The sequence below is a fragment of a genome, unplaced genomic scaffold, assembly GCF_019419815.1.
Source record: "Pyrus x bretschneideri cultivar Hongxiangsu unplaced genomic scaffold, Pyrus_bretschneideri_v1 Contig3, whole genome shotgun sequence".
Classification (NCBI taxonomy): Eukaryota; Viridiplantae; Streptophyta; class Magnoliopsida; order Rosales; family Rosaceae; genus Pyrus; species Pyrus x bretschneideri.
Genome location: NW_025999612.1, coordinates 9,188,529 through 9,214,265, shown reverse-complemented (window position 1 = coordinate 9,214,265; position 25,737 = coordinate 9,188,529). Strand labels below are relative to the sequence as shown.

Below are 25,737 nucleotides of genomic sequence, written 5' to 3'. Positions count from 1 at the left end.
GTCATTGTTTAATTTGTCTAACTATTATGCCCCAATGAAATTTGTCAACAGAGAACTGAGATTGGATGACACGGTTGAAGAAGCCAACGTAAAGGCAAGAGAGAGAGAGAAGACAGACAAATAAAGAATAAAAGAGAAATACATTAGCTTTCTTCGTTGCTGTCAATTGATATTTTTTCCAAACGATCTTTTACGTTATGCCAAAGCTACATGTCATGTTGTAGCTTTTTAGCCTCTTATTACGGGTATTACACATTTTTAAAGATCCTTTTATATTATATTGACCCCACATTCGTCATTTGTTATATGAAACTATGTTTTGGTATATTTTTTCTGCATTTTGTATTATATTTGTAACTGTATGTATTCCTTTACTACACTATTTGAATGTCATGTTTCTTTTCTATTACAGATATGATGATGAAAGCTTTTCTTCACTCGCCTATGGAGAAAAAGAGGCATGCATATAAAAGATGCAACTGCCTAGAACCTTGGTGCACGCTGAAGCATGTCATCAAAGGGAGTAGTCAATTTATAGTTGCTACATGGTGTAATTAGCATCTTTTATAGAGTTTTAATTTTTAAGTAAATGGCTGATAGAATTTTGAACTTTTTGTATAATGCTGAATAGTTTCGTATACCAAATGATAGATGTGGACTTGACATAATATAAAAAGATCTTTAGAGATGTGTAACACCCGTCAATGTAGTTGTATGCTGAAAGATATGCTCTTTAACGCTGATTAGGATATAAGAATATCTAAAACAACATATCTTTGGGGCGCGTAGCGCCCGTGATGCAAAAATGCCTCTCGCATGCGCGTGAGCGCATGCGGAGAGGCTAGTTTATTATAATTGTGGCTGCACTTTGAAGTAAATTAAAAAGAAAAGCGATTTAAAGAAAGATTTAAAAGGCTTTAAATTTTTACCATGGGCAATTTAGTTAATTGCGAAAATGAAAGGAATCATAGAATGAGAATTTATGTTAGTGGTGTTTGGAATTTGGCTTTAATCTTCTTTCCATTAACAAGTAAGTGTGATTGGAAATTTCCAATGAATTTGGTTGAAATTTTTGATATTCGGTTTGTCAATTAAAGCTTTGGCTTGAAATTTTGAGATTCTACTAGGTTACTAATGGATGACTTCGAATTTTGATATTAAATTGACTGAAAATAGTTATGGCTGGAAATTTATAATATGTATGCTGCCAATATTGAGTATTTTTTTTGTTGGTATCGTTAATAATGGTGGTAAAAAAAAAAATTAGAAGAAGAATTGTGGTAACGGCTGTGTATAGCCAATGGAGGCCATGAGAAATTTTGGCTTAATGTGGATATTTATTTTGCCATTGGGCATTGTTAGAATTTTTTATACTTATTTTGCCAATGAATGTGGCTGAGAATTTGAGAGTGTGAGTGAGAATCACGATTACTATTCGTTGGTTTAATTATTTCTAGAGCTTGAATAAAATTGTAGATTGAGATTATAATTATATTCACCATAAAAGAAATAGTGGAATTAGTTTTAATTTCTTTTCATAACTTGGTGGTTGAAATCTTGGGGACAAGATTTATTTTAACAAGAGGTGAATGTAATACCCTGAAAATTTAAAGATATGAATATGTGGAGAAAATCGAAAATAAATCGATTTATGGTTGTGAGAAGTTAAATGCGACTAGTTGGCTTAACGTAATTATATGGTAATTATATGGTAATGTATTTTATCTTCATATATTTTGGCATATCTCTTGACATATTTGGATAGAGGATGATCCTACGAGCACGTAGGCGAAAATCGTTCGTGAAACGGATTTATAACGAAGAAGTTATTAACGTTTAAAGTCAGGAATATTTTGGTAATTTTACTCCATTTTAGAAGGCTCCAGAAAATCTGGAGCAATGAGCTGTGCCACATGTGTGGCTGTGATGAAAGAAAAAATGAGTGATGGACGATTGTGATTGAAAGGAAAGAATAGAAATGAGAAAAGGAAGAAAGGATTTTTTTTTTTTTTTGGGGGGGGGGGGGTTGTGACCAATGGGAGGAGAGAACCAGGAGGAAAGGGATAGAGATGGGGGAACACTGGATCACACGAACCCAGTGACCCGACCCATTTTCCTCATCTTCTCCGGTGGTTTTCATTGGTTTCCCGGCGAATCACGTCGATCAAACCTTGGGAAATCATTTCACGACCTCCCTTTTACCCAATCCACTCCAAAAACTCAAGATAAAAGGGTATGGAAATCGTGTAATTAGCATGGTGGGTGCGGGGTGCGCCGGAGCTCCTTGGCGGCAATCCGCCGTTTTCTAAAGCCAAATCTGACCACCACCACTATCAATGGACTCCTTGTGAACCCAAGAACATGTCCCAAGCCTTGGATGGGGTGGTGGAACAACGGAGGACATGGATCGAGGTCACCTAAATTATAGGGTTTCCCGCGGGTTCGAGGTAAATTGGAGCATTTTCAGGCCAAATTGGACTTGGCCGTAGGTATAAAGTTTGCTCTACTCTTTGAGATCTTCATTTCTGTAATTTTTGAGAATTTTTAGAAATAGTTGAATTTTCCAGCGAGCCGCGGCGGCGGGTGTGGCGGCGCACGGCCAGGGAGCCGACATTGTGTTTTTATGCGAACTTTGTTATTCTAATTATGCTTTTGAGACCTAACTGCTATGGTTTGAATATTAATACGATTGTGGTATATGTGGGATTAAATGAATATATTTGGATTTGGTTTGAATTTTTGGAAAGGTGAATTACGAAAGGCTTGATCCCGTTTCAGGGTACGTAGGCAGTCTAACTGTGTTAGATGCAGCCTTAAATAATCAAATTAAATCCTTTGTTGAGAATTGGTACAAAGAAAAGGAATTTGGTAAATAAAATGAGAATTAACCTTATAAATTAATTATGTTTATGTTTATGTTTATTGAGAGGGAGTTAAGGAATTTAAATAAAGAATCGTGATTTAAAATTCTGCGAAATAAAGCAACGTTTTTGGGCCGTCACCAATATCATTTCCCGAAATTAATATTTTCGGGCTCAGGGCGTGACATGCCTAGATGGGTCTGGACGGGCTAGGCAGGTCTCTAGGCGGTCTAAGCGGTTACCTCAACAGGTCTAGGCGTCCTTTCTTAATTTTCAAATGTCTAGGCATTAATCGGGCTGATGGCCAGCCGTCTAGCGCCTAAGCAGGGCCTAAGCGGTGCTACGCGGAGATTTTTAGAACCATGTCAGCAGAACTAGATGCCACCCTTATCATTTTAGAATAAAGGCCATAGCAATTTGCCTATAAATTGAAGCTTTTGCATCCTCCTAATGCTTCAAGTTCAAGGTACTTGTGAATTTGTGACTGCCAAAAAAAAAAAAAACAGAAAAAAAATGAGGCGAAGCTACGAGTGCCCAACCAAGCACCAAAATGGGAACGACTATTACTCCCATGTGCATAGGATGGCAAGAACCCCTAGTGTCCTCACTGATGTCCCTCATGGCCAAACCCTATTCAGCAACCAGGCCCCTGGGAGAGAGAGCTATGGCGGTCAGTACTACGAACAGCGTCAGCAGAACCCGCAGTACAAGCCGGAAGTTCACGAGACGGTTGAAGTGACCGAGAGAGTCACGCAGTGCGACAAAGACGGGAACTGTGTGGTGTCTGAGGAAACTGTTGATGTTAAGGCCGATGGCTACATCCAGCAGAAGCACAAGGGGTTTGAGCTCTTCAAGTGGAGGACCTTCAAACCACGCTAAGGCGCCGGAGAGTTCTTGACAAGGATGATTGGCGAGCAAACTATAAGCAACCCATGAAAGTGCTTGCAATTCTCCGTTCTGATGAACTTCCTTAATTAGGCTCTTAATAAGATGCCATCGTCATGTTTAATGTATTTCACTTCCTAAATAAACAAGTTATTATTACTTATTGTTATTCTCGTGTTATTAGTTTTTCTTTTTCCTTTTTGTCTCAGTTATTAATCTTCAATTATTGAAACAAGACTTCAGCAGCAGCGGTATGTGTGATATTTACTCCCGCAGCAAGTGTGTAAGACTTTGTGATGGTTTGAGAATCGACAGTAAAAGAACTGATGCTAAATGCTAATCCTTGGTGTTTTTTCCGTGAGATGGGCGAAAACATCTAGTAAAATCCTGCTCTACCTCATGTCTTATGCCATCTGCAGAACTTAGTTTGGTTCTCCAACATAGAACTTTTATACATCATTGCAGAAATCAATCGAAACCAATTGTTGGTAACATACCGCGATACACCATTCGCTTGCCAAAAGTTACGATGCGCAGTACTACTTTAGCTTAACACAAAGACTTTGATCTCCAACAAAGCAAATGAAGATTGAAAGATAACAATTTCTTCACACAAAAAATAAATAACGCACATATAATTCAGACTTTTCTCCTTTTTTTTAATGTACTCCTAGTGTCAAAATCCTAGATATTCAGAGAAAAAATTATGTTAACAAGAGCAATAATGCTGCAAAAAATAAACAAGGCCACGAATTATGGATCGTCATCTGGGGGAACATTAGCCTCATCAAATGCTCTTAAAGATATATTTTATTGAATAAACTTCTAAGGCTGTGCTTGCTCTCCCTACGCCTCCGACGGACTTGTGTCACACTCTCCAACTCATCAAGGACTAGCCCTGTCTCTAACCTTTTCGAAACGGCCACAATCTCATAAGCATCCCATAGTGACTGCCCGAAATCCCATTTTGTATCACCAGCTGATGATGATTTTCTCATTGCTTCAAGCTTGAATCGGGATGGCGATTTGCCATTGTAATTTCTCGGGCAGGCGTCAAATTTGGACATGGGCCGGGAGCTGCCGGAGTGGCTGTACCAAGCTTGTGCCACAGCCTTGAGGATTTCAAGTTCTCTGTCATCTTCAAGCTGTAGCTTTTGCTTCATGGTGAGTTAGTTTTTTGCTCTAACAAAGTCTTGTATGGGCCATGCATGTAATCTTTGAGTAACTTAGAGCCTCACAAATTGGTACTGTGTCAAACGGAGATAAGTTTAGGCAACCATATCCTTTTTGTGGGCGTAAGAATTTTGTCTTTCACATGCTTGTGAGGTGAACGCTTACAGATCGGGAAATGGGCATCAAAAATGGGCTGGGCTAGCCTCATTGCTGGTGTTATAGAATGAGTAAGTACTTTTTAGGAGAACAGCCTGAATCAAACTTTTGGCATAATTTCGAAGTTCAAATTTTAACTAGCATTCACGTTATTCAGCTCAAACTTTCAAAAAAATCTTGTAAACAAGATGTTACACGATTGAGCTGAGTAAAGTTATGCAACTCTAGCCCAACCCAAGTGAGCCTAACCTGACTAAAACCCAATCCCAAAATTGTGAAGGCAAAGTTAGGATTGCGGTGACTGGTCAATCTGTGTCAATCTACCTAAGTTGCACCCTTACTTAAAAGTCTTATTTTTGTTATAGACATCAAGAGAGACATTACTTGACGAAAGTACTCTAAAATTGAGGGCATGTGACACATTGTTGAGAATATTAATTTCACATCCCGGAAAAGAAAAAAAAACATTGCATATGCTTATAAGTAATTGAGCTACTTTTTATATTGTCAATTGGTTTTATGGTAAAATCTCAATTTTCTTTACACACATTTAAATTTATTTATTTTTTACATAAATTATTATAGAAGTGAGGACATTTGATTCTTTTAGCACAAATGTATTCTTTGGGCGATAAAATGTAGCAAATTAAAGTTAATTGTCGAATTATGTCATTCATATCAACGAGTGTGGCTACAATATCTCGTGATTTAAGTGCATTGGTATATCTATGGAGTAGAGAAATGTGATGAAGATGTACAATATGTTCTTCAAATCTCAACTCATTTTATTTTGAGTTGCAAGCTATTGTAGATTTTCCGCACGTTTACCAATTTTTTTTTTTTAAAAACATATAACTTATTCCTAAGGTATCGTTTAGTATGCAGACGGGACGGGACGGAACGAAATGGGACGGGACGGGACAGGACAGGACGGAACGGAACGAAGCGGGAGCAAAGATGCCCTCGGATGGAAACAAGGAGGAAGAAGAAGGAGATGGAGAGGTTATAATTTTGTGTTCCACGTATGTGGAACGAGTCGTTATAGGGGGGTGAGGTGGAACGAAAATTCACCCAAAACTCGTCCCGTGGAACAACTCATTCCACCCGTTTTAGGCGCACCAAACATGGGACGGAACGCCTTGTCCCACTTTGTTCCGTCTCATCCCACATACCAAACGGTACCAAAAGGAACAAGCAATCACATTTGTTGAGCTAAGAAAAAATATATAGGCTAACTACATTTTGCATCCTCAAAGTTTGAAGTGATTTAAAACAAACCATGAGATTTCAATTTTCTCACATTCTCTTCTAAGGTCCTAAAATTGTATCAATTTTCACCTTTGATAGATTTGAATTTCTAATTGCAGTGATGAGTTTTTTGGTGACGAATGTGATGTAAATGCGGCTTATATATCAATCCTGTTACGAATTTTATGCTCACTATATCATCAATTTAGTGAAATTCAAATAATTCATGAGACAAAAATGTGTAAATTGCTATAATTTCAAAACGGTAAAGAGCAATGTGAGAAAATTAAAACTTCATGGCTTGTTTCAAAATCACATATATAGGTGTAAAATGTAGTCGGTCCAAAATGTATAATAGCATTATCGATGTACACAGAAGTATAATCCTTCAAATTTTCCCGCTCATTTCGAAGAACAATTTCCCAGATTTCTGTTGGGGTCTAGGGTTTCGCTCATCTCCTCCATTCTCCAAGCTGCTCTCAGCTATCTGATGCTTTCCACTTCATAGCCCCCTAAACACTAAACCCCCAAAAAATGAGCGCTCCCAGTCCCATGGAGGTCTCTATGCAAAACCCCCAAGAAGACGCCGGCATCCCCGACCAAAACGGCGGCGTCACAGTAGACTCAGCTCCTTCTCCCATTCTTCCCCAAGACAAAGTCCTCGTTTCAGGTGTGTACGGCGTCGTTTTTGCCTTCAATTAGTTGTTGCTCTTAGTTTTTGAGCCAATTTGTTCTAATTTGAGGCTGTGTTGATGATTTAGTTGTAAATTTACTTTCTTTAAGAGAAATTGATTGTGGGTTTCAGTTGAAGTCAGCCTCAAGCCCTCCAGCACAGCTCCGGCCAACGACGTGCAGTCTGCCGTTGAGAGGTGTGCTGTTAAATTCGTTAATTAGAATCATCGATTTTGATTTTTCAGTTGTTTCTCAATTGGGTCTTATGTGTTTGATGAAATGCCTGCTTAGCTTAACGGTTTGGCAAAGTTCGGTAATCAGCGCTGAGGATTAACATAATGTGCTTTTGTTTTCTGTTCTTCTTCTTCTTCTTTTGTCAAATGCTTAGAATGCTTGAAAAGAGGAGTTTGAGCTATTCTGATGGACCCGTGCCGGTGCCACTTGATGATCGGTTTCTAACAGAAAATGTGCAAAGTATCTGTATTTGCGATACGGGTATTCTTTTTTTATCTTTGAACTAGTCACGGGTTATTTTTTTGAAGGCAAAGTGAAGAAATTTTGAAACTGATGGTCAGCTATAATCAATACTGCAACTTTTCATCTGATAAAACAGAAATCTGACTGCACAAAGTTTGTGATACTTTACGTACTACAAAAAGGAGGAGGAGGATGAAGTCTTAAGATATTTGCGGGTTCTGATGCTTGAACTGTTTGTTTTTGTAGATGAGTGGGTGCAGAACCATGAGATCCTTTTGTTCTGGCAAGTGAAGCCTGTTGTGCATGTTTTCCAGGTAATAGGTGTACCATCTGGACTACTTTGGGACTCGATATCTATTCAAGTGTTGATCTCCTGCTTGTATGTGCTCATTAGCTTAGCGAAGAGGGAGCATGTGAGGATAGAAGTGGGGATGGACAACCTTCCACCTTCAACGAATGGATCCTTCCTGCAAAGGAATTCGATGGCATGTGGGAAAGGTTGGTTTGCAACTTCTCTAATTTTCTTCTCCTTCGTAGTTTGAAATCAACTGATAATGTAACGTGCTCAGTGCTCATCTACTTTTGCAGCCTAATTTATGAATCTGGTCTCAAGCAAAGGTTGCTGCGTTATGCAGCTAGTGCATTGCTTTTTACTGAAAAGGGTGTCAATCCTTTCCTTGTGTCATGGAATCGGTAAGGAATTGTTTGTTGATTTCATCTATGTACAGTTATACACATATATGCTTGTTATTTCCCTTATTGCTGAGGAATTGCTTTTTGGCACCTATATGATTGTTTTTATCTCTTTGCAGCATTGTTCTTTTACATGGACCTCCAGGGACTGGTAAAACTTCTTTATGCAAAGCACTGGCTCAAAAACTTTCTATTCGATTTAACTCCAGGTTTGTTGATGCATTGTCTTGTTCAGATGAATATGCATCACTAAAATGGATGTGCGTCCGTGTAGATTCCCAGACTCAGTATTTTATTCTTTGCAGGTACCCGCAATGCCAACTGATTGAAGTTAATGCACATTCTTTATTCAGTAAATGGTTCTCTGAGAGTGGCAAGTTGGTATGTAGTTGATACTGCAAGTCCTAAAAGATGCTTTTGCTCTTTGTTAACAGGAGTTGGATTTGGTACATGCAGTTCTCTGTTTTCATTAAAAGTATTTCTCAATCGTAGGTTGCGAAGCTTTTCTCAAAAATTCAGGAGATGGTTGAGGAGGAAAACAATCTGGTATTTGTTTTGATTGGTGAGATTTATTTTCACTGTGAGCTTTCATTTTATGATCATATATCTTCCATTTGGATTATAATTCATGAATATACGGTGATGTTGCAGATGAAGTTGAAAGCCTTGCTGCTGCTAGAAAAGCTGCTTTATCTGGCTCCGAACCTTCAGATTCTATTCGGGTACCGTACTTTCTCCTTTATCCCATTCCAGACTACTTTCTAAGCTTTTTGATTGAACACAGTGCAGATGATTTACATGTAACATTTTTGATACAGTTCAGGATAGCTCAGTTTGAGTTCAATTAACACCTAAACATTGACATGCCAGGTAGTGAATGCGCTGCTAACTCAGCTGGATAAATTGAAATCAGCACCAAATGTTATAATTCTGACAACGTCGAACATAACTGCTGCTATTGGTAAGGCTACAAATTAATTTCCTAACACGTAAAATGAACTTCTCTAGGTTTGCTTGCAGTTTTTCATCTGTACATTCGAGAGGTAAACTGTAGTTTGCCAAGTGTTAATGTACTTTTCCCTTATATTAAAGATTTTAGTCTCTTTTTGGTTCTCTTTCTATCAGTCTCTCTTGTCAGTCACGAGGTCTCTGTGGTTCTGACAAGCTAGAGAAAGAGAAATACTTTATTTTCTCTGTTGAAGGGAAAAAATTAACTTTCACCATTCTAGTATGTATGGGTTTACCATTTCTTGGGTTGCAGATATTGCGTTTGTTGATCGAGCTGATATCAAAGCATATGTTGGTCCCCCAACTTTGCAAGCGCGTTATGAAATCCTAAGATCCTGCTTGCATGAACTTATACGAACACGAATCTTATCACATCTAGAGGTGCATTTGTCTGGCTAACCTTGTTCTGTTCTGATACTGTAATTAAAGTTTTAACATATTAACATTCTCCCTCGAGTATGTGGGAAAGTTCCAAGCCATTCGTAATGAACTTTGTAAATTGTAGGATTGTGAAAGCATGCTTCCTAACTTTGCTATCTTGAAAGAGAAACTGAACATGCCTGAGGTACAAGATGCCCAGACACCACTACACCTGTGTAAACAATTGTTCGAAACTGCAGAAGCATGCGAGGTCAGCAACGGATTCTTCAATTCCTTGCCTTCTAAAGTTGTAAGTTAGGCCCTTTTCAGTCTATCTGATAGTTGATTTGTCTCTGGTTTCTTTAGGGATTGAGCGGGCGATCATTAAGAAAGCTTCCGTTCCTAGCACATGCGGCTCTCGCAGATCCTTACGGTTGTGACCCTAGCAAGTTCTTGAGTACAATGACAGATACGGCTAGGAGGGAGCGTTCTGAGCTACCTGACTGAACTGAACAGTTTTCACATCTTGTAAACAATGTATTCTTACACTTACTGCAAACGACGACGCAAAATCTAATTCATTTTAAAAGCATTAGTAGCTTCCTTTGTGATGAAGATGTCATCAAGTATCTCTACCAAAAAACAAATCATACAAAAATAGGCATGGTTCGAGTTCTTGGCAAAAAACATGTAATCAATTTGGTGTGGACAACAATCTTGTCTGAAAAACTTGGTTGATGTTTTGAAAAATGAGTAGAGGTTACAAAATTCTTGAGGTTTAGCCACGAAATTACTACAAGAACTATCTACGTACAAGTCAAGTAGTAGTCCGCTTCTGCTTGTCTTCGGTAGTAGTCTGCTTCCGCTTGCCTTCATCTTCTGTAGTAATCTGCTTCAGCTTGCCTGCCGTAGAACCAAAAAGTTTGCAAATTTCACCGTGCTTTCGAATATGATGAGGGCATTTATGAAGCAGATCTTTCGCCTCGGAGTATCTACCTTCCTTAAAGAATGCTTTCAAAACATGGACATACGCTGCAGATGACGGATGTTCCTTAACAGTCAATGCTTTGAAAAAGTCTGCAGCATCCTCCACAGAACCAAACTTTGATATATACTGGACAAACGGTTCTGAATAAGGTGGGTAGTTCTGTTTCTTCATCAAATGAAGAAGTTTGAATGCTTCTTCGAGTTTTCTGACCTCCAACAATTTTTCGATTAGATTTTTGTATGTGGCTTGCCACGGTACTAAACGAGCTTTTTTCACCATTTCGTCAAGCAGTTTATATGCACCGTCTATCTTCCTCTGCTTAAGGAACCCCTCTATCAAGACGTCCATCAGATCAGCATCCGCATCACAGCCTTTTTCCATCATCTTTGCGAAACAAATCAGCGCTGTGTCAACTTCATCAGCGGTGCAGTGCCCTTGAATCAAAATGGTCCAAGTCTTGATATCAGGAACGCATCCGTCTGCTTCCATTTCGTCCAACACATTGCAGGCTTCTTCAAGTCTCTTGGCCTTACAAAGTCCAAAGACCAATTGGCTGTATGTAATGTTGTCCGGCTCGTACCCTGCATTTCTCATAGCCTTCATAACTTCCTCCGCTTGATCAAATCTGCCTGCGCCTGTCAAAGACCTGTGAATCCCATCGTAAACAACCTTGGAGAGGGTATTCCCTGCAGACTCGAACTTCTTTGCAACTCTAAACACCATATCCAGATCCGGTTTATCACTCCCTGAGCTGCTCCTTAAAAGCATGCTGCAATCCTGAGCAGAGGGCTTATAAGGGCCGTCCATCATGAACTCATACAGCTTCACCGCGTCCTCCATCATCCTGCTCTTCTGAAACTGCCGCGTAATCTTTATATAGGTGTCCAAATCCAGCTCATGACCTGCACCCTTCATCCCCTCAATCACACTCCAAAACTCCCCTATCGAATCAGGCCGCGCAAGAACCCTCGCAACTGCATTGTATGTAATTGTATTGTTTTCATAACCAGAACACTGACCAGCCCAACGGAAAAACCTCAACGCTTTCACCGGGTAATTCCTAAGATCCTTCAAAACCCTAACGACAAAATTATCAGATAACTCAATTTTGAGCTCCCCCAATTCTTTTTCAACCCCATCACTCCAATCCGACCGCGAAATAACATCCGCCACGCTCTTCACAACATCATCCGCCGCGTTATCTTCGATCATCCTCTGGTAAAAATGCTTGAAAGCCACGACATCACTATCCATCCTCCCCGTTTTCAACTGTTCTCTAATTGCCACATAAGTTTGCTCATCAATGAAAAACCCCTGCTCTTTCATCTTCCTCAAAGCAATCCAAAACTCCATCATCGAGCTCTTATGCACTAAAACCCTAAGAATTAAGCTAAACACCGAAGAACTCGGCCTAAATCCGTTCTTCTCGCAGACCCAATTGAAAAAATCCCAAGCCCTTCGTGGGTCTTTATCCAATTTCTTCAAAACATAGATTACTACATCGTGGGTGAGTGATGGGTACGACTCGGACAACTCGGACTCCAACTCGGCAGACCACTTGTTGGCCAGAACGAGTTGCAGGACCGAGTTGGGGGTCGAGGAAAAGAAGAGCTTTTGATGGGTGTCGAGGAAATGGGAATGACAGTGGGATTGATTTGAAAGGAAGCGAGAGAGGTAAGAGGAATGAGTCACCTGAGAATAAAGCGGCCTAGTTATGAAGTCGAACTGAGCCGCCGCGAGTGAGTTGGCGAATCGGCGGGTAGTGAGAAACGCCGCCATTGCTCGATTCATGGCTGCCAAACTTCTCACTGGGACAACGTACAGAGACATTGACGGGATTTCCAGGGTTTAAGCATTTTCCGGGTCAACCCGAATATAATTGGGTCAAATGTGGACTTGCAGATTATTTTCTCTTGGGTCATATGTTGATGGGCCCAAATGGGAATCCATGGGCTTTTCACAACCCAAATAGGGACCATGGTACTTTTATGAGAAAATTGCAAAACTGGAACATACTTTTCCACTTTTATACAATGACCGGACTTCAGTTACTTTTGACAATATACCACTCACATTCATTTGCACTCATCCTCTAAAATTCGAGGACGTTACTTTCACAAACCAACTTCGAAGGTCAATTTCCTTATTCAGTTATTTTGACAACATACCATCTACATTCATTTTGCGCTCATCCCGTAGAATTAAGGACCAGTCAGATATACGTTACCTTCCTTAACCAAAATCGATTTCAAATAATTGGATCGTACATGTCACATGATTATACGTAACAAAATTGTGGGTTGAATTGGACACAGGTTAATTTTGGCATAGAAATGGACACAAGTGAAATATTGTCAAAACATATTAAGCGAAAGTGGTCAATTGTAACCTCTTCTAGTTTCGGGGGTAAAAACACAGAAATTAAAAAGTCCACCTGCCATTTGTGTAAATTTCTCAACTTTATATAGGACCTTCACAAGTAGGGACCCACCAATGTTGTAGGGACGGTCACCTAGTAAAGAAATTTTCAATGTGATCGGAATACGAGATGATATACAATGTGTCATTATACAAATAGTGAGATATATATATTAAAAAATTAATAACTTAAAAAAATTAAATTTTTCATCACTTATATAATAACACATGATGTATTACTCGTATTCCATCCCAATGAAAAATTTCTTCACCTGGGCCGCACCTTGATTTTCTTTCACGCCAAGTCGTGTCGGTATAAAAGTGAACCGGCAACTCACCCTTTTTTCTCAACGGCGTGCGGGAAGTTCTGCAGAGTCGGAATACACGTGGCGGGTGTATATAGGAGAAAAGAGGACGGTGGAACCGCGGAAAGGATCGAGTAGAGAACTCACGCAACATAACAACGGTAGTCCTTTTATTCGTTTTTCAATAGCAAACTTGACAGAATGGTTGTTCTTATCTTTAGAGGGGTGTGTGTGTCAAGCGATTGTCAAGACAAATATAAACACACTAACTAACAAAGGGAGTTTCACATAAGAAAATACTGAACCTCCCATATATATATATATATATATATATCATACATAAGTATTTTGACACATATATAGCTTAGGACATGCTTAAATGACCTCACATGTCACACCCTAAAACAAACCCCAAGACATGACTAAGCTTAACGAGTTACATAGTACCAATTAATTTTGTTTGTTTTTTTTCCTATTGGTTGCATCAATTGTTCGAGTTAATTTGCCTATTTACTCGATAAAGGGATCAAGTCAATCAGAGTTTCTCTCATTTCATTGAGGAGAAAGAAATGAAATTTTGGTTCTTAATTCAATTTTTACACTAGCCTTCATGCACGCCTGTCACGCACATGCAGAAGATATTTTTTGAACCACGACGTGTTACGATGAACTTACAAGTTAAAAAAAACTGTACAAAAAGAATTAATTATGCGTTATGCGAGTGCAAAAGATCTTTTTTAACCGGCACTACATGCCTTTTAAGATATTTTGAACGTGTTTAAAAATAGAGCAAATAATATTTAATAAACAACTGATTAAATCACATTATTGCTAACTCATTGTGAGGTACTAATTATTAAAAAAAAACAAAAAAACACGGTGTGCTACGATGGACTTACACTTTTTAAATGTTTTTATATTAAAAAAGTATACAAAAAGAATTAATTATGTGTTATGCGCGTGAGAAATACCTTTTTTTATAACCGGTACTACATGCCTCTTAAGATATTTTGAACGTGTTTAAAAATAAAGAAAATAATATTTAATAAACAACTGATTGAATCACTCATTGTGAGGTACTAATTATTAAAAAAAAAAAAATCTATATAGGAAAAAGTTAAATATTAAAAAACTGTTTAACAATGTACATTAAATAGTAAAATATTAAAATACTGTTTATCGTTGTATTGACAAAAGAAAAGTCAAATATTGAAGTAAATAAATAATTTTAGATCATGCTAGAAGTAACTTCTCATCAACCAATTAAAGCAGCTGAATTTACATAATAAAATCGGTCTCTATAGAATTTACATTAAGAATAGAGAAAATAATATTTAATAAACAATTAATTGAATCACATTATTGTTAGCCATTGTGAGGCCAAGCTAACCCTCTCCCCTTTAGTGTAGATAATATTGTGTGTTAAAAAAAATCATTTGACAATTAATTTAATCACATTATTATCCGCATGTGAAAGACCGTTTTTATAACAGGCATTACACGCTTCTTACGATGTTTTGAACATGTTTAAAAATAGAGAAAATAATATTTAATAAACAACTGATCGAATTACATTATTACTAATCCATTGTGAGGCTAAGCCCACCCCCTCCCCTTAGTGTAGATAATATCGTTTGTTACATAAAAAAAAAACAATCATTTGACAACTTATTTAATCACATTATTATCCGCACGTGAAAGACATTTTTTATATCACGTGGGCACATCAACTTTGTCATTTGTTTATTATTTTCTCTCTTTCCTTTCATTTTTTTATTCTTTTCTTTGATGAACAGCGGAGAACAGTGTGATGAACAGTGGAATTTGGGGTCGCACATGAGACAAAAATTTTGGTGTCATACGCTTCGACAAAAATAAGTGGATCAAAATGCCCCTCAGCCAAAAAATTCAAAACTTGCCCAAAATCATGTTTCAAATTATGCAAGGGTAAATTGGTCATCTAGCCATAAAAAAATTGTGCTGCACAGTTACCATTTCCGTTGGCTTTCTATATAACATGCGAACATATTTAAAGCAATATCTAGAATTTTTCATGTGTGTGTGTGTATTATAGCGTGACACATGTAATCTTTCAATTGTATGAACCCCTTTACTCATCACGAACTAGTTACTCATCAACTTCCGATATGAAATATGAAAGTAAAATCTGTAAATTATAATCCTAAACTTACCGCTTCATGGTTTGACTAAATTTTTCATGGATTCTATGTTGTCTTCCTTTGCATCTTCATTCTTCACTCACACCCTGAAACGATAAGATCCGAGTAACCCGCACAGCCTCTGCCCGGATCGACGCCTGGAGCTGGCTGGATATGAGTTGGATGTTCTGATTTTTGGATATGTTATAGCTAAAATCAAGGTGAACAGCTTTCATGCAGAAACCAATTTGATCTGACAACGGAAACAAGGGTTTTGTGGCTCAGAATTAATTGGTGGCTGACTGTTAGAAACTTAGAATGTATTTTGTTAATCCGGAATCGAAGAGGTTTCAAACAGATTTCTAACAACATATCTCATTTCTCTTAGGCTTTATCACCCATAAATCACTTTAATGATCTATTTAGTTACAATTTACAAGTTTACGTACGCTGCCAAGTTCGGCACAATCTTATCAACTGTAAAATCGTTATATCTGTCAATATCATAAGATGACGGTATATTTACACTTAACAATGCAGTTAACCCCACTATACAATAATTCTTATACTGAAATGCAGGTTGGGGAAGAAGAATGTTAACAACCAATTTGCACATGGTAAGACATAATTAGTCTTGGTCTAATTAAATGTGCGTTAACGAAGTTTTGATGGTCAAACCAACTTCACCAACTACGCTAAATTTCTGATATTTAACTTAATCTCATAAGATGTTGAAAATAAAGTAAACCTAAATCAAACCACAAAAGCATATGAAAGGCAACACAAAAAGAAAATTATAACCCTTTTCGATATGAACCGACCAAAAGATAAAAGGGAGAAAGAGCCAAAAATTCAAACACCTGTACATAGATAAAGACCCTTTTTCAAAGGTTAGGGAGCTAGCTAGCCCCACCTTTCGGGCACCAATATATCATGCTTTAAGTTTGCTACTTTGCTTTGCCTTCACAAAAATGTAACCACGATAAAAATTAAACACACACACACACATTTGCCTCCACAGTCCACAGTGACCAGTGTATGTGTGTCGTCCCCCTTTTTGTTTGTTGGGTGTTCCTTTTTCCCTGTGGAAACGTGCCCTATAGCACTGTTCTTAAAGAGAAGAAACCTGCATGCGGGAATATAAGATGTCCACACTTCCACAGTCCACACTATGCGTGCTTCACAATATTTCACCTCTCTCTCTCTCTCTCTCCCTGATATAAAGCTCTGTATATATAACATTCTAGATATAGCTATTTATACATCCATCTATATATATGTGTGTGTGTACCATGTGAACATATTCTATGAGTTTCTCTAACTCTGCTGCCTTCTTTCTTACTCTCACTCGACTGCACATCTTCTCTCTCCATGATCACGATGTTGGAACTGTTTCTGAAATATTTGGTGCTCCAGTGCAGTACTGAAACCAAATTAGGGTTAATTTCTTCCTCAATTTCAAGAGATGGGTGTTTCTTGGAACTGCCATTTAAAGAACTTTGGGGTCTCTCCAAGCCAAGAGTGATATAATGGATATATAGCATCCATTAACGGGGGAATGAAGCTCTCCTGGTCCGATCAATCACCTTATTTTATTTCTTTCTTTTCTTTTTCCTTTTGATTTCTAGTTTTTTTTTGGTTTTTTTCGTTTTGAGTTTATGCAGCAAATATATTCTATATATGATGATGCCGTCAGGCTCTCATATTTCATTCTCTTGTAAGATTTAATGTAGTATGGATGTGTAATGAAAGGACCTAGTCTCAATTATGTCTTTGCAGTTGCTATATATATATATGCACTATGCAGTCATATATATATATGTGTGTGTGTGTGTGTGTGTGTGTGTGTGTATGTATATATTATGTAGAATAAGAATTAATAGCTTTAGCATTCTCTTAGGGTTGGATTTGAGCTAGATTTCAAATTACTAGCCTATATGGTATATATATTCATGTAATTTAGTTATATGTATCTCTACTGCGACCAAAAATAGTACGGTGTTCATATGTTTTGGTAAAAATCTAAAGAAAACTGGAGTAAGACCCAACAATAGTCTTGAAGAAACTCATTTCCATTTCCATTTGTAATATTAGTATTGAAGAGTGCACAGCCCAGAAGTCCAGAAGCGACTGATAAACTTTGAAGTGCTGCCTGGTTTTTGAATAGCTTTCCACTACAAGAAAATGTATATTCCACACGAAAGCCTTTAAATGATTCGAATGATTTTTGTAGAGATAATCTTCAAATGTATATTAAGAAATTAAATAGCTTCAATATGAAATGTATACGGTAAAAATACCTTATTTGTAAAGGATGAGATATTTGCATTCACACAGTGATGCAAGCATTATCCCTAAAGGAAAGGACATGTCATACGTTCCATTGCTAGGGGAACTCAAGTTTGACATCTGATGAGGTGATGGTCCTCTAGGTTTTGGGGCCTATTTGTCAGATTTACCACAATGGTTGGTGCTGGTTCCCTCTGGAAGTTAGAACCACTGTTCATCACACCATTTTTATATACGAGAAACAAGCTAGTAAGGTTTTTCGCTTTGTAGGGATCGAAGAGAGAGTCTTACCCTTACTTTGCAAAGAGGTTGTTTACACAACTTGAACCGATAACTTGTCGGTCACAAAGAAACAACAATGCCGTTGCTCCTCAAATAAAACCAAAGAAAATCAAAGAAAAATGTTAAACATGTGTACATAAAGGGAGAGGAAAAATGGTGTAGAAATTGTTTACCATGCACAGATTGAGCATAGCATCCCGATTTGAAAAGCATAGGTAGACTATTGACCATCAGTCTGCTAATGAAGCTTTCTTGAGTACTATAATCATATTCTTCTTTCTTTACTCTTTTTTTCTTACTAACTAAATGATGGGAAATAATGAATAATTGAAGTGAGGAATGAGGAGGAATCATGATATCATGAAATCTGGCAGAAATGTTACTACTTTCCTTTATTATTATTGGATGAGTTTAAATTTTAAGATTTGTACCGATCCATTACACATATCTCAAAATTTAAAACTCATTCAACGATGATTAATAAGATAATGAATATTACCATCATTTAAAAATGGTGAAAAAAAATAATCCGCATTGTTTGTAGCCTTATTGGTCTAAAGTTCTATACTCATAAAAGGTAAATAGTTAGAATGACTTTAGCTTGGCCTTTTGTCAGTCCCACTCTCTTTCTGTTTTAAGTTTGAACAAATTGAGGCAGCAGATCAAGGGACAATTAACATATCCATATCTTCATTGGTCCATGTAAATTAAAAAAAAAAACTAAAAATGTGTCTTTATGAAAGCTTAAAGCTTTAGTGTTTGCAAATTAAGAGACATACAATTGCCAAAAGGCCATGACTTCTCCCTCATGATTGTCCACTTGTCCCTCAAATCAAATCAAATCCACACAAAACAATAGTATCTGCCTAGAAAAAATATGTCCAAAGTGGTCTTAGACATCCATGAAAAGATTTCCTAGCTTCCTTTTTTTGTCAAGGCTAGTGATATCCCCCTACCATGAGCACCTTTGGCCCATTCTAATGTTGGATCTCTTCACAATTCTCAAACTTTGGGCTAAGTCCTTCCTAGTATTTGTTCAAAGAAAATATCAGTTCATCCCTGTTGGATATATATGTACGTGTTAAACGTATACGAATACTCAAGTTAGAAGTTATGCCTTGAGTCGAACGATTGTCTTGTTCTTGCGACCTTCGAGCAAGGAACAACGAAGACACACAAGCTAGACCTTCATGCACAGGTTTGGGACGTAGGGTGGAGAGTTGGCTACTTAGAATGGCTTCCAAGAGTTTCCTCTTTAGGTCCCCGCCTCCACCTTGGTGAACCGAGTGTTTTAAGAAAACTTTGTGGGTGAGAGGAATTCTCAAGAGGAATTTCGGCTGGCTAGTGTGAGGCTGCTGTTTTTTGATGCCTTTAACCCTTCCGCAAGACCTTTATTTATAGTGGTCTTCCTACGGTTTAGGATGGAACATCTTAGGTTAGATCAAGTCTACCATTCCAAGCATATTTCTCATATTATCATTATTAATATGTAAATTAATAATGTCTTCATAATCCATCTCCTATTTGAGTGGATTATTGTTTTACTTAGTCAACAAAACTAACAAATCCCAAACATTAATTATTTTGTGTAGCCTGAATTAGCCTCAATCCCAATTGGGATCCACTGATTATATTGTGATTCCATTATACTTGCTTGGTGGCTAAGATTGGATTAAGATTGGAGTTGAGTACAAGCCAATCCTATTATGTCTAACCCTTCTAACAACACTTGGGAGACATAATATATTGGACTCCTTTCCAATTTAATAAGCTTAATTCCAACATTTACAAGTTCATCAAAAAGTGACTACTATATTAGTCTAATTCAATTAAAACAATCCAATTCAGGCTGAGTCATCACACGAGATTTTAGTTCCTTTTCACATGTCTTTTGAGCATTTGTTTTTTGGCTCTTTTTCTAGGTGTAGTGCACCGTCCTAGCCCAAGTTCATGCATGAACCACTCGCTAAGTCACCACCATCCTCCTCACCAAAGCAACTTTTTGTCCAACTTGTTATCGCATGCTTATCTATGCTTTGAGTCTTTTGACCCTTGGGTTATTAGGTTGTCCTTGTCACCCCCATCTGTTTCCCCATCTTTTTTTGCATTATTAATCTTTGTGTATCAAAGTTGATCACCTAAAACCTAATTGTTTTGTATTTTCTGGTTAGGGCACGAGTTCGAAAACCTCGACAAGTGTGGAGGTAAGTTGGAAATAACCTACCTTGTAATTGTCAAGGTGGCACATGCTCGTTTTGTTACCAAACGAATTCTAGACGTAAAATTGGAGATGCATTAGAAAGTAAAGTTGTCGCATATATATTTTAGTGTAGTATGTTTTCACATACATTTTTAAGATTATGGGGTGCAAAATTAGTATATGAATGACTGATCACGTGATGTATGAGATACTTTTATAATTATATATTTCTTGAAAGTGAATCTCGTCTAAGAGTTCCACATCTCGCCTTTCGTAGAATTATTAAAGGAATTTGTTTTAGCACTTTAAAAATCTCATTTGGCACTCTAAACTTTCTATAATTAGAAAGAAAAATACACTTGTGAGGAGTGTAGAATAAGATTTTTGGAGTGTTAATAACAATTCCCTTATTAAAACATAAATATTATTTCAATTCGTGATTTTCCTAACTCCAAATAAATGAATATCATAAGAGTCACATTTAAAGCAACATTACGTTGAATTTTATAAACAATGAACATAATTTTCAAGAAATCTATTCTATAATACATGGAAATATTAAGTACTTTGCTACTTAGATTCGTTAGATCCAATTCAACGTCTATAAAAAGAAATTAGACAACCATTAAATTGGATTTAAATTTTCTAAATAGTATTTCAAATATCTATTTTTACTTTTCATATATATTTATTAATTTTTAACTAATGATATTTTTTTATTTATTTGATCTCACGATTGAAAATTAAAAAACTTACGTGCTAAGTAAAAATAAGCGGATGACTATCACTATCCGTCAAGTATTGTAGCCTCACTCCCAGAATCCAAATCTCACCAAATTACCGCACGTCATTCACACTTAAGATAAAGGTCCCAAAAGAAGTGCAACGTCAGCATCAATGGCTTCTTTCAAGACCTGCCAAAAGCTTCCATGTGATGCGCAGAAAGGTTATTTCACACAAGTCATATAAAATAAAACCAACTCCATTTTTTCTTTTTTCTTTTCTTGTGGTCATTAAACAATCACATTAATTAATTGACCAAAAAATTAACAAAACAATGACTTAATTATTAAATTAGACTCATCCTGCTTTAATACATGTCAAATGCAGGATGAAAGCAAATATAATATTTAAATAATTAAAAAAAATAGAATAAAATCATGGTTTTCTCTGCACTTTGACAAAAAGATTGATAATTGACACGCAGAACTGCAGCTACTGCAATTAATCATGTACAATATTTTTCTTTGTTAAATCATAAATTTAGTTAAATTAAATATTAAATTAATTATCGACGACATTTAAATTTACGTTATCATACAAATGATTTAACATGTTTTCATCTGGTAAAAAAAAAACAATGGTGTAATAAATAAATAAAAAGTCTACGTGTCATCTATCCATCAAGTATCTTTTGTGTGTCAGAAAAAACTCAGTGTCAGAGCAATATATGAGAGAGGAGAGTGAGTAAGCAAAACATCACCACAACACTCACACCCCAAAATCTCTCTCAAGGCTTCGAACTTTAAGCCTTTTGATCCCAACCCATTTCCCAAGGGGACCGTTTCCACCGTTTGTCGCCGGAAAAAGCTGACTTGGGTCGCCGGAGAGTTGGCTCACCATGGACGCTGACTTGTTGGCTTCCAGGGTTCATACAGTTAAAAGCTTTTCTGCTGTTCATACTGCTCGCCTTCACTATGGTACTTCAATTTTCTGTTTTTGCTTTAACATTTTGTCTTGAGTAAACTTTAGTAGTCCTTTTCCTTTCACCATATTTTAAATTTGGTCCTGAACTAAAAATCCGTTAATTGAGGTCCTTAAATTTTAATAAAACTTGCACCGATTCAGTTTTATTTTTATTTTTTATGTTTGAGTAAAGCAATGCTTGTGTGAGAGATTTCTAGAACTGGGTTGGGATTAAAGTTTAAAACTTTGGTTGGATTTAAGAAAGAAATTGGCACATTGTTTTTTACTAATTTTTTTGTTAAACCCTGTTTTAAGTGATCTAATTTTGCTTGAATTTTCAAGCGGATAATGTTTTATCCTGAAATATAAATATGGGAAAATATCACATTTTAATAAAATAAAGAAGTCCGAAAAATCTGAGATTTTCCATATCTCGTATGAGCAATATTGGTATTTTTATCAAGTTTCCTAGATTTGTTCATAAAAGCTTTCCCTGTTTGTAATATTGCAGTAGGGACTTAGGGTTGCCTGTTTGTGTGATTATTTGGGCCCCTCAATTTCTGCTTGAATTAGGGTTTGGTATAGACCATATGCAAATCAAGAAGCTTTAATTAATTAGGTGGAGAAAGTTTGATTATATTGGGGTTAATCAACCCCACAAAAGAGAGACTAAAGAGGATTTATCAGCATGACAAATTATACTGCGGATGAAGACGATGAGGAAAATTATAGTGAATGTGAAGAATATGATGGGCACGAAAATTTCGGAGAGAGAAATGTAGACAAATCAGAACTTGAGTGTTATCGGGAAGATCTGCAGAGACTGAGAGAGCAGATATTGAAGGAAGCAGAAGCCCTTTTGTCCAAGGCCTTGGGTGAAGGAAAATCTGAGCTTGGTGCTTCTAGTGTTGTTATTCGTGAAGGTGAGAAATTTGAGGGTTCGATTGAAAAACATATGGAGAAAGATGAAAAATCCGCTTTTGGATGGTTGTTGGACTGGTTAATTCATTTGCAGTTTATACAGTGTATAGATAACAAGATCCATTCATATTTTCTTAGTCTCTGCCTATTGTCCGATTGGGGAAGAATCAAATGGTGTTTGTTTCATGAATATCCCGTACTTGATCGCCCAATGCGAGGCAAAGAGTTCACTTACAGTAATTTCTTGGGGCCGGAGTAATAGCTGCGTGTGAGGTTCTATCATTCTAATATAGTCATTTTTGTGTCCGTTTGAGTGTATGTGCATGCATGCTTGTCTGCATGTGTTTGATCCCGTAATTTAAATGGCTGAACATTTGAGATGTTGCTTTAATGGAAACGACAAGTACTTTCTTTTAATACTGAGATCAACTTTCTCGGAGCGTTTGATTTCTTCTTGTTAAATCCACGTGTGTGCGCATATACACGTGTACATATATACATCTGGGATTTATTTATCTATTGATCGATCTTCTATCTTCCATATATGTTAAACAGATAATCATATGGCTTTGGAAGATTCTGAAGGAGATGATGATGCAAAATCTTGTTTTCCATGCCCTTTTTGTTATGTGGATATTGAAGTCCCATTGCTCTGCGGCCACTTGGAGGAAGAACACTGCTTTGACTTTAAAAATGCAGTAAGCGCTTTCCTTTACCTGATATTTTGTCGGAGTGCAATTTAAAGGAGATAGATGTTATCAAACTTGAATTCTTGGGTCATTCCTTTAAGGTTTTGACAAAAAAGATGCTGTGTGAAATTGATGGATGTTTCAGTTAGAATTTGAACCTGATGGTAACTTTAATCCCGCTATTCCAGGTTTGTCCTTTGTGTGCTGCGAATCTGGGGAAAGATGTAATTGCACATTTTACGGTACATCATGCAAGCTCCTTCAAGGTATAATTACCTGTACTGGTTCATGGGATTCATAATAGTCAATTTAGCCAATAACTTTGTTGATCATTGTCGGACCCTTAAGGGATTCATCTGTTATCTTTCAGCACAGGAGAAAATCGCAAAAATCCGGTTTGTGGCCTGGTAGTTCAGCAATGCTTGGGAAGGCACTGCTGAAAAATGGAAGGTCATATGCACAGGAATCTCCACCTGATCCTCTCCTCTCACCATTTATCTGCAATATGTCTTTTCCAGACCCCAAAGGTATCCCCGAAGATGTTTGTTCCAATATCGATTCCCGTGTCACTTGCGGCCTGAAAAGGTACACTCCTTGTGCTGTTTTATGAAAGTTTAACGATACCATATTAGTGATTGTTTGAGTGTGAGGTACAATAGGGATTTCAAACTTTAGAAATCTTTATTTTAATATCACCATGTATTATGGACTGATGATATGATCGCAAATGGGTCTTCAAAACCCAGGTGTATAGTGATTTCATAAAGCAGAAACTAAATGTCCTTACTATATGTTCCAATAGTACGAAATATCTTCTGTTTCTAAGCTTTCCAAAAAAGAAGATTTGTGATTTATAAATGTTTTCCAACCCTAATAACTATTTGGTATCTGGGAAAGGCTTACATTGCATCTAAATCTGATTTCAGTTACGGTTTCAAAAATTTCAAGATATATTGATTTTGCAAATCCTTTGAATTGTTTAGTTCTGTTAGGGTCTAAGTTATCGTAATATGATTGTAGATCTTTCCTCTTGTTTCCTATCTTCGTCTCGTAACCTCTTGTTTAATCGTTTACTTTCACTGATTCTAATAACCAATGAACACCAGTAGCTTTGTATGGTATTGATTTGGAACTTTATCTGATGAGTTTACTACCGTTCGAAATATATGGTTGACACCTTAACTGTACATGTCCGAAAAGTTGCATAATCATCTGGGAATTATGGGATAGTGCTTTTTTACGTTACCTGGGCTCTTTACTTTTTGAAATGTTATGTTACTTCAATTCCAACCAACTTCACTTTCGCACTAAAGTGAAGGACAGTTACAATTCCATCACACCAGTTAGGCAGTTTTCTGTGGGGGAGATGAAGAGAAATAGGAAGCAGGAAACAAGGAAACCCAACCATTATCCCGCAGTTGTGTCCGACATATTTCATCAAGATGCAGTATTAAATTGTTTCACTTCATTTTGCCCTGATATTTGTCGTAAGTTGGTAATTCACTACTTGTTATTAATGCTGTCGTAAGTGGGTAATTAGCCAAGTTGTTATTAATTCCCTTTATTACTCTTCCGTTGCCCTTCTTCTACTTTGTTGGGTAAAGTCATGATGACACGACTCCGCTGCAAGTTCTACTGGTTTCGCTAACTAACATTTAGGATATGTGATATCATGGTGATGCCTGTTGATGCCCCGTTACTGATGCATTTTGTCTGTGCAGCGCTGAGCCATCTCTGCCAGATGAAGCTTGTGAAAAGGATAGAGAAGAGAGGAGGCAGAGGGCGACATTCGTGCAAGAGTTGATTGCATCAACCATATTCTTGGATATATGAACTCATCAGAATACAAAGCTTTCTGGAGGACGCCGAGGACTGATCTTAGTCACTAAGGACGGTGTATCATCCGGCACTCGCAGCACACACAGTGGAGCATGGTTTTAGGAAAGTAAGATAGTTCTATGTTAGGCAAGTAAGTAAGAGAGAAGTTGTCTTTGAGATGGACAATATTTGTCTGCAGCAAGGCAATATGTGTACTATATCGTGTACAATGTGTCGTTAAATATCTATTTATATATAAACAGCTTGTTTTAAAGGCAGACTTTTTATAATTAGTGTTGATTAGCAGAGAATGACAGGTTTAGTGAATATATTATCTACTAATCTATATACTAGTACCAAATTTTTGTTCACCTAATTTTTAGGCAACCCCGTGGCCATATCGTTTGAAGCTCATACAGCGGCGGCATGGCAAATCGGTCGGACATAAG

At 37.2% G+C, this 25,737-nt stretch overlaps 4 protein-coding genes across 5 annotated transcripts; 2 read left to right on the top strand and 2 right to left on the bottom strand.

The window, feature by feature from the left end:
* Window positions 1-4,422: 4,422 nt before the first annotated feature.
* LOC125479702 lies at window positions 4,423-4,909 on the bottom strand. The gene is made up of 2 exons (XM_048589424.1): window positions 4,570-4,909; window positions 4,423-4,430 (listed from the first exon to the last, which is right to left on the bottom strand). The coding sequence occupies exons 1-2, from the start codon at window positions 4,907-4,909 to the stop codon at window positions 4,423-4,425; spliced, it is 348 nt and encodes a 115-aa protein (XP_048445381.1).
* A 1,769-nt stretch (window positions 4,910-6,678) lies between these two features.
* On the top strand, window positions 6,679-10,131 carry LOC103926784 (pachytene checkpoint protein 2 homolog). Its single transcript, XM_048589617.1, has 14 exons — window positions 6,679-6,993; window positions 7,129-7,192; window positions 7,384-7,490; window positions 7,719-7,786; window positions 7,867-7,970; window positions 8,061-8,165; window positions 8,285-8,374; window positions 8,471-8,546; window positions 8,658-8,727; window positions 8,817-8,887; window positions 9,036-9,126; window positions 9,427-9,554; window positions 9,679-9,804; window positions 9,900-10,131. The coding sequence occupies exons 1-14, from the start codon at window positions 6,858-6,860 to the stop codon at window positions 10,038-10,040; spliced, it is 1,377 nt and encodes a 458-aa protein (XP_048445574.1). The 5' UTR covers window positions 6,679-6,857; the 3' UTR covers window positions 10,041-10,131.
* A 119-nt stretch (window positions 10,132-10,250) lies between these two features.
* LOC103926785 (pentatricopeptide repeat-containing protein At3g48250, chloroplastic) lies at window positions 10,251-12,355 on the bottom strand. The gene has a single exon (XM_009335658.2). It carries the CDS (start codon window positions 12,349-12,351, stop codon window positions 10,351-10,353), a length of 2,001 nt encoding a protein of 666 aa, XP_009333933.2. The 5' UTR covers window positions 12,352-12,355; the 3' UTR covers window positions 10,251-10,350.
* A 9,262-nt stretch (window positions 12,356-21,617) lies between these two features.
* LOC103926786 (protein DEHYDRATION-INDUCED 19 homolog 5-like) lies at window positions 21,618-25,562 on the top strand. 2 transcript variants are annotated; one of them, XM_048589525.1, is made up of 6 exons: window positions 21,618-21,874; window positions 22,372-22,783; window positions 23,337-23,479; window positions 23,659-23,736; window positions 23,841-24,055; window positions 25,192-25,562. In XM_048589525.1, exons 2-6 carry the CDS (start codon window positions 22,549-22,551, stop codon window positions 25,301-25,303), a joined length of 783 nt encoding a protein of 260 aa, XP_048445482.1. In that variant the 5' UTR covers window positions 21,618-21,874; window positions 22,372-22,548; the 3' UTR covers window positions 25,304-25,562. The 2 variants fall into 2 exon arrangements, with proteins under 2 accessions (XP_048445482.1, XP_009333936.2); XM_009335661.3 differs by lacking the exon at window positions 22,372-22,783 and having other exon boundaries at window positions 21,628-21,874.
* The last annotated feature ends 175 nt before the right edge of the window (window positions 25,563-25,737 follow it).

Excerpts from the sequence above, each read along its gene's own strand:
- LOC125479702 (XM_048589424.1), bottom strand. The coding sequence starts at position 4,909 with ATGAAGCAAAAGCTACAGCTTGAAGATGACAGAGAACTTGAAATCCTC.
- LOC103926784 (XM_048589617.1), top strand. The coding sequence starts at position 6,858 with ATGAGCGCTCCCAGTCCCATGGAGGTCTCTATGCAAAACCCCCAAGAA. Across the intron at positions 8,547-8,657 it reads TCTCTGAGAGTGGCAAGTTG|GTTGCGAAGCTTTTCTCAAA; the intron begins GTATGTAGTTGA and ends TCTCAATCGTAG. Across the intron at positions 8,888-9,035 it reads AACCTTCAGATTCTATTCGG|GTAGTGAATGCGCTGCTAAC; the intron begins GTACCGTACTTT and ends TTGACATGCCAG.
- LOC103926785 (XM_009335658.2), bottom strand. The coding sequence starts at position 12,351 with ATGTCTCTGTACGTTGTCCCAGTGAGAAGTTTGGCAGCCATGAATCGA.
- LOC103926786 (XM_048589525.1), top strand. The coding sequence starts at position 22,549 with ATGACAAATTATACTGCGGATGAAGACGATGAGGAAAATTATAGTGAA. Across the intron at positions 23,737-23,840 it reads ATCATGCAAGCTCCTTCAAG|CACAGGAGAAAATCGCAAAA; the intron begins GTATAATTACCT and ends GTTATCTTTCAG. Across the intron at positions 24,056-25,191 it reads GTCACTTGCGGCCTGAAAAG|CGCTGAGCCATCTCTGCCAG; the intron begins GTACACTCCTTG and ends TTGTCTGTGCAG.